The sequence below is a fragment of the Xenopus laevis genome, chromosome 5S, assembly GCF_017654675.1.
Source record: "Xenopus laevis strain J_2021 chromosome 5S, Xenopus_laevis_v10.1, whole genome shotgun sequence".
In the NCBI taxonomy this organism is placed as follows: Eukaryota; Metazoa; Chordata; class Amphibia; order Anura; family Pipidae; genus Xenopus; species Xenopus laevis.
The window spans coordinates 30,668,060-30,683,330 of NC_054380.1; the positions used below are offsets into that span (position 1 = coordinate 30,668,060).

General features: G+C 42.3%; 1 protein-coding gene across 1 annotated transcript in view; it reads right to left on the reverse strand.

Annotated features, from left to right (window-relative positions):
- The window catches only part of acss1.S (acyl-CoA synthetase short chain family member 1 S homeolog), a 51,656-nt gene extending 36,645 nt beyond the window's left edge, over nucleotides 1-15,011 (reverse strand). The window contains exons 1-2 of the mRNA XM_018265128.2: nucleotides 14,462-15,011; nucleotides 4,394-4,490 (exon numbers count right to left, since the gene is read on the reverse strand). Of these exons, the coding sequence (XP_018120617.1) occupies nucleotides 4,394-4,490; nucleotides 14,462-14,834 (470 nt within the window). The 5' untranslated portion in view covers nucleotides 14,835-15,011. The remainder of the gene's footprint in view (nucleotides 1-4,393; nucleotides 4,491-14,461) is intronic.
- Between the last annotated feature and the right edge of the window lie 260 nt (nucleotides 15,012-15,271).

Sequence of the window (15,271 nt, forward strand, 5' to 3'; positions counted from 1 at the left end):
ATTTGAGGGTTTGGCCTTATCCCAAAATAGTGGATTTGGTGCATCCTTAATTTAAATACATGCTTGAGTTAAGACTGTCTGGTATGACATCATTTATCCAGAAACTCTTTATCAAGAAAGCTCACAATTGCTGGAAGAACAGAAGTGTTTAGGTAGAAAAAAAAGACTAACCAGTTACATACCTGTAATGCCATTATATCTTTACAATGGCCTTTCTCTTTAATCTGATAAATAAATCCACTTTTTCATTAGTTTAACAATGTACTTGATAAACCTGTAAAACATTTACTTTTTCAGGACATATTCTTATTAAGGTCATTGTTTTCACACAGAACCTTCATTGCCTGGTTAATTTTTCCGGAGACTATTCCTTACTTCCAGGTGACGCACATCCAGAACAAGTGGGTACTGTGCCATTTGGCAACACATCAATGGGCAAACTACACACATTTTATTCACCCACGTAGACAATTCTTTGAATTTCAGCAGAAGTGCAGCCAGAGTATATAGCGTTACAGAACTGCATAGCAAATTGGTGTAATAGGGTAAATGACATTTATATTGCTAATATGATCTTTATGTAGTAAATCTGCATAATAAAACGGTGCAGCCTGTGTCACATCATCTGTATGAAAACCATATACAAGTCTAATACATGTCAATTAAGTTTGGTTTCCAAGCAATCTTCTGAGGCAGGTTGACACATGCTAAGCCATTTTTATGCAACATGTTTAAACCTGCCCTCTCATGGAAGCTCTAGGAATTTGCATAATCTTGTGGAAGAATGAACTGTTTCAGACTTTGTTGCTAGTGAAGAGAGTGTTCTAGCGAGTGGATAGCTTTGTGTTCTAAGGTCCTTATTACATTCACATACACTATGGGCAATTTTATTAGCTTTGAGGCTAGTTATATGTCGTCTTGGTGGGGACAGCTAGTTAAGTTATATATTTTGGATTAGCTACAGAGAAACAAGGCTGCCATCAAAAAATGGGGGGGCATAATGGAACCCTTAGGGACCCTGTGGCAGCAGATGTGGCTGTCAGATTTGAAAAGAAAATGGGGTGTAGTAATGGTCAACGTTTGGGTTGAGTAGTGGGCATGTTTAATTGTACAGGTATGGGATCCATTATCTGGAAACCCGTTATCCAGAAAGCTCAGAATTATGGGAAGTCAGTCTCCTCTAGACTCCATTTTAATAAAACAATTCAGATTCATAAAATTGATTTTCTTTTTCTCTGAAATATAAAAACAATACCTAGAACTTGATCCCAATTAAGATGCAACTAATCCTTATAAGAGGAAAAACAATCCTTTTGGGTTTAGTTAATGTTTAAAATAATTTTGAGTGGACATAATGTAAAGCGAAGGAAATAATGGAAAGATCCCTTATTCGGAAAACCCCAGAAAGGTTCCATACATTCTGGATAATAGGTCCTATACCTGTAAATAGGGTTGCCCACTGGCCGGTGGGGGGGCAGGAACAAAAAGGGGCAAACTGTGCCATAAAAGGGGCGGAGTCATGCACAGTGATTTAAAAATGGGGCGGAGCAACAGGCGCAATGGACAGAAACCTGAAAAAAGGTAAGTACTGAGCGAATTGGGGGCGGGCGAAGGGCTTTTTCTTAAGGGTATTACAAATTACCGGCAACTACATTGCCAGTAAATTTGTAATACCGGCCCCGGCAACCCTACCTGTAACAGAATGTCCTATATAGGCTCTCGTTTCTTTTTTAAATGGGGTTCTCGGTCTATTAGTTGGCAGAGTCTGCCACTCAAGCAGGCTGGGAGCAGGACCGATTCAGGCCCCTAAATTGCCCTGGGGCAGGTCCTGTGATACTGCCCCCCTCCCCACCACTCTTATTCCCACCTTCCATTGCAGCAGGTCCAGGGAGGGTGCATTGTTAGTGCAGAGAGTGCCATTCCGCTATCGTAAATTTACCAGGAACGGCTTTTTTGTTGCACCTGGTAACTTGCAGGGAAATGCCGCCTGAGGCAATGTTTTCACCTTGCCCCATGGCTGGTGCTCCCCTTGCTAGGAGGGCAATTAGCTAGTAACCTAGATCACTTGGGGAGGGGGAGCCTTGTTAGCTGAGTAGTAAAGGGGTGCCATGATTTCCAATGGCAGCCCAGCAGATAGAAAAAAATGAAAAACTTTGCTACACCAAATAAATGGTGTGGCGTATATTCCAGAAACATCATTGCAGGCTGCTCCAACTGTATTTTTTTGGTCAGGTTATTTCCTTGTATGTTTTATTCAGCAATGCCCCAGAGAACACTATAGGGAGCAGGCAGTATGCAATCTCCTATGCCAAGCTTAATTTCCTCCCACAATTTTGATGAGCCTGCAGGCAAGCACCTTGACAGGAACCAGTAGGACTACACCCTTCCCTTCTACAATTTGTAAAAGCAATAAGAATTCAGTAACAGGTCTCAACCCTCATAATTAGGTGGAAAGTCCTTATATTCATACTTTTCTATTGCATTTCCCAACTAGTAAAGGGCTATTGCATTTGGCCGTAATGTACAGTAATTCCCCAATACAGGCCTAATCTGCAAAAAGGCACTAGACATTCCCTTGTTCTACACTAACACATGGACAGACACATTTAAAACTTTAAGGGTAAATCACACAAGGAATTTTTTTTGGCCATGTGCAATTGCTTCAGGCGTAGGTAACAAAATGTCCCAAAATATATTTCACTGTTATAAGTGGGTAGGTAACTTGAGCAAAAAATGGCGTCTTTTGCCTTTGCACGTAAGTATGCAAGTATGTATTTTACCTATTTTTGGACAACCTGAACGTACCCTAAATAAACAGTTAAACACAGTCTGATCTTATTTGAACAAGCATGTGGCATTTACTCTACATAATCTTTGACGGAGCTGGAATTACTTTTTTGTTATACTCAGGTATACCAGAAACAAAAACAACAAAACCAAATTCAATACTAAATGAAAACACCATACTACAACATATTAAGCCTAAAAGACATAGGCATGCAAGGCTTTCAGGAGATGAATAGCAAACCTTGATAGAAAAGATCTCAATCTGCATTCTAGTGGCAATCCTTCTCTCCTGCACAAGGTCTTGTTACTAAGCTGAACTTGACCTTTACATTCCATGCTACAGAGCGGTTTGTTCTAAAGATGCAACCAGTGAAATATATATTACACAGGCTTCTAAGGCATATGGCTTGAAACAGCCAAGACAAAAAGTTGTCATTTAAAACGATACTAAATTGTTTCTGTTCTCAATTTATTCTGTTAAAGGAGAACCAAACCCTTTTTATTAAAATCCCCTACCCTACATAGACCGCCCTCTGCAACGAGGGGTAAGTAAAGCGTTAGGGGCATTTACCCAGGGTAACACCTAAGCTGGGGGGGGACAGGGAGGGGGTCTATATAGGGTAGGGGATTTTAATAAAAAGGGTTTGGTTCTCCTTTAAGAAGTAAATGTAGAAGCACCCTATGTGACTTAATATAGAAGGAAGTTAATAGGAAAGAAGAGAGAGACATTTAAAAATAGCAAGTCTGTGGAGGCAGAAGCAGCATTTAATGAATATAAACACTATAATAAATGTTTTACAACTATAATCTGGGAGGCAAAGATAGGAAATGAGGAGCGCATAGTGGCAGAGGTTTAGACTAGATACAAGACACACCAGCACAACATGGATAATTCTAGCAGGATTTAACCTTGCTCGTTTATTTGCGGATGCAACGTTTCGGGGCGTGACCCCTTTCTCAAGCATGGTGTGCGAGTGTAAGTTTTTCTTTTTTGCAACTTATCTTGAAGAGGTTTAGACTAACCACAACAAGTTTTTTCAGTATATTAATAGTAAAAAGATACAAGTTGAGAGTGTTGGTCCTTTAAATAATGGTACCAGTATGGTTGTAACAGATAAAGAAAATGCAAATGTGCTAAATCAGTTATTTTCTTCATTATATACAATAGAGTTGTCAGAGTTTCCAGGCTCACTTCATAGCTGCACTGTTGGCTCAGCTCAATCAGTGGCAGACTCGGGATATGGTTCTTAAAGCTTTAATGAAAATTAATTTGAACAAGCTGCCAGGGCCAGATGACATACACCTCCGAGTTCTAAGAAAGCTTAGTTCACTTTTAGAATTGGTTGGATGGCTTTTAGCAAGCTATGAAAGGGTTATGAAAGTTAGCTTGTAGTATAAGTTGATCCAGGGACTAGTCTGATTGCCATCTTGGAGTCAGGAAGGAATTTTCCCCCTCTGAGGCAAATTGGAGAGGCTTCAAATGGTCTTTTGCCTTCCTCTGGGTCAAATAGCATTTAGGCAAGTTATATATAGACTTTAAAGGTTGAACTTGACGGATGTGTGTCTTTTTTCAACCTAACTTACTATGTTAATATGGGTGACCAACCTGTAAGTGATATTGACATGAGTCCCTGGTTCATCCCTCTCCCAGATCAAGGCGATTCTTTCTGGACACTGGTGCACATGCTTGTCAAGGCAATTCACTAGGGATAGACATAAAAGAATTTGTAATAAGCAAAGGTTTTGTCTATAATGTGTACAGAGAATATATACAATGTACCAGTCCAGTATACTGTATGTATCAAAGTATGAACCAGTGTCAGTATTACATGTAAAACAAATGGTAGGGATAATTGTACATCCATACTCCAGAATAGCGCACATGCACGAGTTGACGCTCATGCAATTTTTGGGGACAGATCTAGGGGTAGAAGGCAGGTACGGTACGTTCCTGGCGCCCCCCAGCTTTGTGCCCTAGGAACGTGGCTACTCTGCCTACCTCTAGTTCTGGCCTTTGCGGACTGTATCTTAAAGTAGAGTCCTGCATTGGGTCGGGTACCAACAGAGTACCCACAAAGCTGTCGGGCTCTGGGTAGAAAATCCTTCCCTGACCATGTGGGTAGTCCATGGGTAACCCTCCTCGGTACCTAGCGAATGTGTGGGACTGGTCCCCACCCACCCTCCTTAGTGCTGTATGTGATTTTTTTTGGTGCCTTTCCAGAAGAATTAGTACCGGGTGACATCACTTCTGTTCTGTGATGAAATCACAGAACAGTTTTGCGGCTCCCGGATCTGAAGGTTTAAGTTATAGAGTCTGGATCAAGTAGCAGCTTTGGGTAGGGGGATGTGGTGGGTGCGGGTTGGATTAGGGGTCAGCGGGTCTGGGTCAAGCAAAGGTCCTTCCACTTGGACCCATGCAGGACTCTATCTTAAGGTGGCTATAAATGGGATCTGCTTGTTTGGAGAGGTTGCCAAAGAAGCGGATCTTGTCCTGATATGCCCACCTTGACAAGATCAGGAATGCAGGCGGTGGGAGTGAGACCACATCAACAAACTGAGGCTGTGCTCATTCTGACTGGATTTTTAAACCTGCCCAATTGACATCTGACCAATTTACTATGTACCACAAAGTAAACTTGTGCTAGATAGGCAGAGGAGAGCATATAGGCATTGTGCTGTTGGGAACGTGCTGTTTACTCTGGCACTAGAATTTGGAAGAGGCTTGGACATCATGTTTGATAAGATAAAAGCAATAAAGGACAGGCTGACCCAGCTGGAATTTGGGGAGGTCCAGTCTTTTTTAAATGAAACATGATACTGGCTTTTTTCGCAAAGAATACATCAGATACAAGGTGGCAATGATTGCTTTGATAATCACTGCTGTCCAGCAAATGTGTTTAAAATAATATACAGGGTAAAGTTGCTCCTAACTTGCAGTCCAATTTATTACTTGATGTAACAATTACACTTTACTTATATAGGTTAAATGTTAGATTTAACTGATGAATACAACCTGATGAATGATGTGGTAAATGGGTAGATCACCTTAAAATGAACTTTGTGTAGTAGACAAAGGAATTCAAAGATTATTTGCAACAAGACCTTTTGTGTTTGTGGCTTTTCATTTAAGGTTTTGACACTTGCAATTTAAAGGAGCAGTGTGCTGTCCCAGTAGTTAAAAGTTATGTTAAAAAAATTGAGGGGGCTTCCCTCTGCTGCTCGATCCTCCCCTCTGCCGCTTGCCCTCCCCTCTGCGGCTTCCTCTCCCCTCTGTGAATTCCCCTCCTCACTCTGGTCCTCCCCTCTGCCACTTGCCTTCCCCTCTGTGGCTTCCACTCCTCACTCTGGTCCTCCCCTCTGCTGCTTGCCCTCCCCTCTGCTGCTTTTCTACCCTCTGCCACTTCTCCTCCGCACTCTGGCCCTCCCCTCTGCCACTTCCCCTCCACATTCTGACCTTCTGCCGCTTCCCCTCCCCACTCTGGCCCTCCCCTCTGCTGCTTCAACTCCCCACTCTGGCCCTCCCCTCTGCTGCTTCCCCTCCGCATTCTGGCCCTCTGCTGCTTCCCCTCCCCTCTGCCTTTTCCCTTCCCCTCTATCACTGCTCTCATCACTGTGTGGGTGTGCCCCCGCACGTTCAGGAGAGAGGTTACTGGCCGGGTTGCCTAGGGCACCCGGTCTGCTTGGCCCAGCCCTGTTGCAAAGACTATGGGCCTGATTTTGTAAATATTAACAATATCATAAATATTCCTCTCCCTACTATAAACATCTTTGCACATCCTTGTGTGTAGGTCTCCTTGGTAAGTGTGACCTGTGTTCATGTGTATGACAAGCCTGCCCACTTGACTTTCCCTACTGTTTCTTGGCCCAATGACCTGATGGGCAGGTCTATCAGACCTGCCCATCATTGTTCCTTGGAAGCATTTTATGTAATGACTGACATAAATGAGATAGTTATAAAGCAAGTTAATCTTGAGGACAAAGACTGTAGATTGTAGTCCGGTGCACTTGGAAAGTAGGAATGACTAAGCATACTTCACCAGTACCCAAATTAAAGAGAACTTGTACCCAGCATTATCCATGGCAGAATATTTTAAAGGAGAAGGAACCTGTTTTTATACTTGGGGGGTGCCAAAAGTTAGGCACGCACAAGTGAGTGCATTCACTTAACTTACACCCCGAGCCAGTACTCACAAAACCTACACCCAATCCTAAACCACAAAATGTTGCCATTGTAAGACCTGGACCCAACCCATGCCTGCATATTCTCTTTCTGTACACTACTTCTGTATGGGCTTCTAGTTCCAAGACAGGGAGTCTGCGGGAGCATAGCAGGAGTGTACTTTCCCATCTGAGCCACAGTTACCCCATAACTGTCCACCCCCCTCTGATTTTTTTTGGTAGACATAATGGTCTAATGCAGTGATCACCCACCAGTGGCTCCTGAGCAACATGTTGCTCACCAACCCTTGGATTTTGCTCCCAGTGACCTCAAAGCAGGTGCTTCTTTTTTAAATCTTGACTTGAAGGTAACTTTTGGTTGCATAAAAAACAGTTTTACTGCCTCCTGTAGCCTGCCATTCCACATAAAGGCTACTAAACGGGCAATCACAGCACTTATTTTGCACCACCCAGAAACATTTTTCATGCTTGCGTTGCTCCCCAACTCTTTTTACATCTGAATGTTGCTCATAGGTAAGAAAGGTTGGGGACCAGTAGTCTAATGCATAAACTGTCATACTACTTTACTACACTGCTGGTTTGAGATGCCTGTGGATTATGCACTGAAACTGCATAAATATATAAGATAGGAACTTCCAATATGACTATTAAACTTGAGTAAAAATAAAAACTGGTATAATAAAAGAGGACAATTATCTCATGACAATGCCAAAAAACTACATCTTTCATATTGCCAGAAAGATGCATGTTGTAATTTTATGCCACACTGCCTATAACCTCAGTAGAATAATAAAAAGCAGGTTAATCCTACTACCACTTCTAATCTATTTGCTTTACAGGGTCATATCTATATATATATATATATATATATATATATATATATATATATATATATATATATATATATATATATATATATATATATATATCACTTCAATAACCTCAAGGTTGAAATGCAGGCTTGAACTTGATGACATTCATTTATATGCATGGTATGCTGGCTATTCTGTGCCTGTGCCATTGCCAGGATGGGCTGTGCTGATATGGTAATAATTAATTTAGTATTTTTATTAGAAAAAGAATGAGGTCTGCCACAGAAACAAAATTATGTAGGAGGTACATGTAATTCTGTTGCACCTTCATGACACACAAAGCAACCCACAGACCTCCTTAACTCACAGGCCACCTCTACATGGAACACCACAAGAAGAAAAACTTTTATTCTCTTTATTTTTATATGCTTTTGTTAAGAAAATTCCCTTAGGATAGGAGTTAAGTTAAAAACATAACAAACATATTATAACTGTGTAGCTCTTGTGGCTCATTAATACAGTATGAGGAATATGCCACTTCAATGGATGCTTAATTAAAAGGAGAACTAAACCCTCCCAATTAGAAAAGCCCCTACCTACTACCGTGGATAGTTCCCCCTCCCTGCTCCCCCCTTGTTACCCCTGAAAGTGCCCCTAACACTTTGCTCACGTATTGGTGCAGAATAAGTGCAGCCGAGCTCATGGGCACCATCTTCTGGATCCCCGGTCTTCTTTGGGTCCTCTTCGGGTCCTCTTACTTCCCTTTGGCAATTTCCGGCACTTTTGAGGCATGCGCAGTTGCTATGAACCAGAAGACTGCTCCAACTGAGCATGCTCCAATACGGTGCTCCCTTACAGAAGAAGCCAAAGATCTGTAAGATGTCGCCCATGAGCTCCGCTGCACTTACTTTGTACCGATATGTGAGCAAAGTGTTAGGGGTACTTTTAGAGGTAACAAACTATGCTGGGGGAAGCAGGGAAAGGGGACTATCTAGGGTAGTAGGTAGGGCTTTTCTTATGGGGGGGGAGGAAACTCTGTAGAAAAAAAACCCGTACCCCCCACCCCACGTAGACCGACCTCCATCCTCCCTCCAGGCTAACTGCCCCCTGGGGAAATGCCCCATACTTTATACTTACCCCTTGTCGCAGATTCTGGCAGCCATGCCATGCATGCAGCTAGTAAACTGGTTGTTATTACATACAACATGCAAAGCTAACATGTATGTATGCATGTATAACTTTTTACTAATGAGCTGCAGCACCGTACAATGCATAAAAGTACAATATATAAAAGAACAACATATAAAATCATACACAGGGAGGACAAGTCACACAATAAATACAATAAATATACACAGTACACTGAGCTCATATAAGGACACAGAGCTTAAGTACTATGTGGAAAGAGACATAGTACGAAGGAGGTCCCTGCCCTGTAGAGCTTACAATCTAAGTGAGTGGGTGGCTAACATACAGGCTCAAATTGGAGTGGAAAAGTGCACAAAATAAAGGCATTGTACATGCTGCTTATTATACAAACAAACAATTTGTAATTCAGTTTCGGTATCAATTGCTTTTCTCCTACATACAGCAATATAATACCTAGTTAGATGAACAGATGATGCCTTCAGACCTTAGTGAAATGGAGCCAAATAATAATAGCTCTAGCAACATGGAAAATTATTTCCAGGACAACAGAGGAGAGAAGCCAAGATTCCAACTGTGCTCCAGTGTGGCATGTCTGGAATCTTTGTAATGGAAAAAAAAAATTGTGTGCCTGTATCTGTGTTTTGTATAGGTGTTTAAAAATCAATCTAGAGCCTTGTACTTGGGAAGTCAAGTTATACAATAATACAGTATCACTTGATTCCACCTTACTGCAAGTCATGTACAGTAGATACTCCTTAACACTGCCTAGGAATACAAACATGATAAACTGACCTTAATTATCAAATATTAAAGGGGCATTACAGCTTTTTCAGCATAAGTAAAATATATAGAAAACATTATTGTTATGTTTTGGTAGCAGAGGATGGGTATAGTATAGCAGTGCTTTATTAGCAGGTTCATGCAGCCATTACACTTCAACTCTAATACTTTAAAACAGTCTAGAAAGTACTATGTACACAGTATAACTCTTGTGCACAGTGACACCTACAGACCCTTTGTATAAACACCACATATTATGCCTATTTTGTTATGTAAAATCATATTTATTAGTTTTTGTTTTTAAAGCATTCATTTTCTTTCAGACTTTTAATTATCTGCGTTATTTTAAGTAGAGATAATGAGCACTGTATAAACATCTCCCCCTCCCCTTATTCTGCCTTACAAATAAGCAGAAGTCCATTATTCAGAGGGCTTATCTGTACTCTCTCTTGCTCACTCCCTGCCCATTCAAGTGTTTGTGTTTTTAAATGACTTTATCAAGCTTGTCTTATAAGCTCTCATGAGTAAGCTCTTATGAGTTCTCTATTACTGTTATGTTTTGCAGGCTCTCATGCAGCCATTATACAACAGTAACTTTCACTTTCACTTTTAAGCTGTCAGGAAGTATGCACAGTATAAGTCTGAGCACAGTGACATCTACAGGTCATTTGTATAAAACCACATATTCCCCCTATAGTAGAAAAGCATTTGGGCAAATGTAATAAACAACAACAATGCATCTTAAAGCAATAATATTCATTATTCACATCACATAGTCCTGGGTCCATGCAGGTAGTTTTCTGATTCTCTCAGTACGCCTTATAGGTTCACTTTCTTCAGGCCTATTGCAGTTGACATCATGAGTAGGAAAATGTCCTTCATAAAACAGAGCTTCTCCAAAGTCCTATCTAACAGGAGCAAGACGACTTGCATTTCATATGCGTCCATCAGACAGGCATCTCACTTCAAGATTGTCCTTGTTTCAGTATTCCTGGTTTCTTAATTCTGACTAAAGATCCAGGCTGAAAGTGCACTTCTCTGGCACCATGTTTTCTGTCAGTATAAGCCTTGCATTTGGCTTGTTGTCAGCAGTAGATGATTTTGTAAGCACAGTATTTTGTGGAAGTTTGATAACTGCAACATGTAACTTAGTGCGCATCCGCCATGTAATAATTCAGCAGGAGATGATTGGGTTGTTGCATGGCACGTTGCTCTGTAGTTATGTAGGAACTCTGTTGTAAATACTTTCCAAGATTTCCCAGTAAGATTTACTGTCTGTAGTGCTTCATTCAAACTTCTGTTAAATCGCTCGATTTCTCCATTTGCTTGTGGGTAATACACTGAAGTTTTCCTATGCACAATATTCCTCTCTCTCAGAAAGGATTCAAACTCATATGAGACAAACTGTGGTCCATTGTCTGATATTAACTCCTTTGGATTATTTTCTCTGATGAAGACTGTAGACAGAAATGTTATTACTGTAGCTGATGTTATATGAGAAACAAATGCAATTTCAGGCCATTTACTGTAATAGTCTATCAAGGTTATAGCAATAGGAGCATCTGTAAAAGGACCGACAATATCAATAGCAAGTTTTTCCCATGCTGAATCAGGGGATGGTACTGGTTTTACATCTGGTCTCAACTTAACTTTGTGTACAACGTTCTTTGCACAAACCAGTGAAGTGTTGCTTTGTGGTGAAATTTTAGACACAGTCTGTGTGGCAGGCACTGGTGCTGTAGTAATGAGACCATCAACTTATTGTAGGTTTAATGCAGCAAAGAGATCCCTTCCAAGTATAGCAGTACCCTTATTCACAATGTAAAAGTCACATTTTGCAGTATTTGATTCAAATTGTACAGTCACTGGCAAGCAACCAAGCACAGGGATTGGATTCTTTAAGTAACTGTCCAGTTTCAGGGCAGGGGCAACAAGCGGATCTTTCAAGAAAATATCCTTTGGTAGTAAAGAAACAGCTGAACCTGTATCAAGCATCAGGTTAATGGAGTGTCCCTTGTCAGCAGAAGCAGTACTGACACTGACAGTGCATATAAACTTGTCTGTCTGGAATATATGTATCAGCTTTATCCACACTTAATACATTTGTAGTAGTGGCTTCATGAACATCTTTAGCAGAACTACGGCAGATCTTAGCAAAATGTCCTACCTTTGTGCATTTGCGGCACCGTATAGCCTTTGCAGGACATGTAACATGATTTGCAGTGTGTTGTGTTGAACCACAGCGAAAGCAGTATTTTCTATTTGTATTTGCTGCACGGCTTTGCAGTTTAGGTGAATCCCTTTCCTTAGCACTGTATTTTGCCTGTGACTGTGCATTATTAGGCCACAGTGTTGAATTCACAATCTGTACATTCCCAGCAGTTCCCTGACTGAGAGTTTTAGCCTCTGCCACTACTGTTTCAATTTGGCTAGCAAATGTAATAGCCTTTGCAAGGGTTAAATCCTGCTCTAGGAGCAGTCTCTCTCTAATGTGAGGTGAGTTTGTTTTTTCCACTATTTGGTCTCTTAGCATTTCATCTGTTAGATTCCCAAACTCACAGGTAACAACCAGCTCTCTCAAAGCTGCTACAAATTGTTCTGTGGACTTGCCATTACGTTGTCCATGTTGGCGGAATTTATATCTTTCAGCAACCACATTTACTCTTGCCACAAAAAAGTTCTTTATAGCAGTAAGAGCAGTTTCATAAGTATCATCAGGTAATGGTAATGTATAGAATATACACTGTCCCTCTGCTCCCAGGTAGTGAATAAGTAAAGCACGTCCGTGACGTCAGTGGGCGTGTCTGTAACGTCAGTGGGCGGGCCCGTGACGTCAGTGGGCAGGGCTATGACGTCAGTGGCGGACCTGTGATGTCAGAGGGCGGGGCTATGACACAGTGATCAGCGTTTGGCCGATCGCCGTGTCAATCAAGGGAATCCCGCCCGGTTTTCCTTATTTGGAAAACCTGGCAGGAAGTATAGACCTGGGCAACCCCTCAAAATACGGGCTGTCCGGGTCAAAACCGGACAGGTGGCAACCCTAAACTGCTTACTAACAGAGACGCAGACTGTCTCTCTGTGCCACCCAGCATCATGCAGCCTGGCTGTTGCATCGCCCGATAGGCATGCGCGTGCATGAAAACGCGCATTCACGAAAAGGGCACACACGAGAATAAGGAGTGTGCACATTCGCAATAAGGAAGTGAGCACTTGCCACATCGACAGACGGTACCGGACTAGGAGTAGGAGGCAGAGAAGGTGAGTGCCTGGCGCCCCCTCCTACTTTGCGCCCTAGGCACGTGCCTAACCTGCCTACCCCTCGTTCCCTGGCCAGAGTTGGGGAGCAACACAAGCATGAAAAAAAGTCCCTGGGATTGCCAAATAATGGCTGTGATTGACTGTTATTGAATAGCCCCTATGTGAAGTGACAGACTACAGGAGGCTCTGTTTGGCAATACACCTGGTTTCTAACCAACCAAAAATTGTCTCTAAGCCTGGAATTCAAAAATAAGCAATTGCTTTGAGGCCACTGGGAGCAACATCCAAGGGGTTGGTGAGCAGGACGTTGCTCATGAGCCACTGGTTGGGGATTAATTCCTTAGATGAAAAGAAATGTGGGGCTGCAGATGATTGCCACAGAAACCATGCATAGTTATCATGAGAGAGGCATCACTTTTTGCTATAGTTGCATTCCCTTAGATGTTAAAATAGTATTATAAGGACATAGGGCCCTTTCCCTGTGTGAGGGGAATACTCCATTGGAGGGAAAGCAATGAGCCCCTTGCTTTAGTTTGGAGCCTCAGCAAGTATCTAGTCACTATGGCAATGCTCAACAATAGTCAATAGGCTCCTCAGAAGCAGTCATGGTTTTTTTTCTCCTGACCACACCGATATTGTGCAAATTAAGGCAAAACACACCCACTCCTCGCCTCGTCTTAGCCAATCGACAGTGAGATTGGAGCCCAACCCACGCCTCAGAGTGAAACATAAGCAAAGGAACTGTCTGACTGCCAAGAAAACGAGAAGAATGCATTTAACCCTTTGTTCCCTGCCACAGAAGCCACATTCATTGAGTAAACTCAGAAAATGAATGTATTTCTAAGCAGCAGAACTTGCTGGTCTCTATTACACTACATTAGCAGTGCAATGTCTGTATAGAACCTGCCTATCACATATGTGCAGCATGCGCATGCCTTATAATCCTTAGGGAAGCTCTCCCACCTTCAGTCACCAGGCATATGGCAGGTAATATATACATAGAGCAGCAGGTAACTACACAGCAACTGGGGGCATACACACAGCTATGAAATTCTAATCATACACACAGGGGCTCATTTATAAACATTGGGTAAATTTGCTCTTGGGCAGTATCCCATAGCAACCAAAATTAGCTTTTTTTCGGCCAGCGGCAGGTTGAACACTGAAAGCAATCATCTGGTTTCCATGGGTTACTGCCCAGGGGAAATTTGCCCAGTTTATAAATAACCCCCACAGAGTTCCGTCTGGGGAGGGGGATTCCTGGCAATGTTCCAGCGCTAAATTTGACCGTGCATTATAATTCCTGCCGCTGTGCAACTGTATTACACTTATTAACAACAGCAGCTTTCGGAGAAATCGCACAGTAATTATTTTTACAACACTGGGCACACTTACATTATCAAACAATTCATAATATTAATAAACACTGTCATGGGAAGTTTGACGTCACATTTCATGCAGTTTTAATGTCCCCCCTGTGACCATATGGTACTTACCAGATACGTTCAGTTGCCCACCTAGAAACCACCTAACCCGTCCTTGTGTGAAGTCACAGTCTGATACAGTCTGGTAGGGTTTTACCCATGTCAGCCTCTCCCTGGCAAGGACCCCCCAAAATGTCTCTGGGTCTTGCACTGAGAACTGCAGCAACTCCTGGTAGGACTGCAGGCTGGACAAAGCAGCTGCTTCTGGCATGTAGGACTGGACATCCCACTGAGGGTTTGCAACTTGCGGCTGCTGAATCTTCTGCTTTGGCACAGAGAAGCAATACCTGGCCTCAAGCCTTCTCCAGGGGCAGATCTTGCAGGGTGCATGATGCTTGCTAATGATGTGATGCAGAAGGGCTCTGCTGGTCAGTTTTGCTGCCATTATTTATTATTGCCACCCTAATTATTTACACGGGGCTCCAATGCTGCACCTGCACATGTACCTGCTGCTGAGCAGAAACAGAGTGGCAGGCTGATGGAGTGATTAGAAAGTTCCACCAGTCTCTCAGATGGAAAAGTTCCAGCACTGGAGATAGCAGCAACTGTAACACCATCTGGTGTGACGGGGCTGGAAGAAATACCCTGCTCTCAGGCTCCGCCTCACTTCATATCCAGGAAACAGAACTGAAAGTTTTTTTAAAGTTATTGCAGTTTATTGTCCCCTTCTCTGATGTCTCTGAGATGGTGCCACAGAGCCAGACTAGTTTAGTGTCTTTGCACTCCAGATTATTTCAGTTTCAGTGCTGCTCTGGTGCGGGGTGGCTACACACCCTATATACATTGCATATATTATCTGCCTGCAACTGCTACACTTTTTAT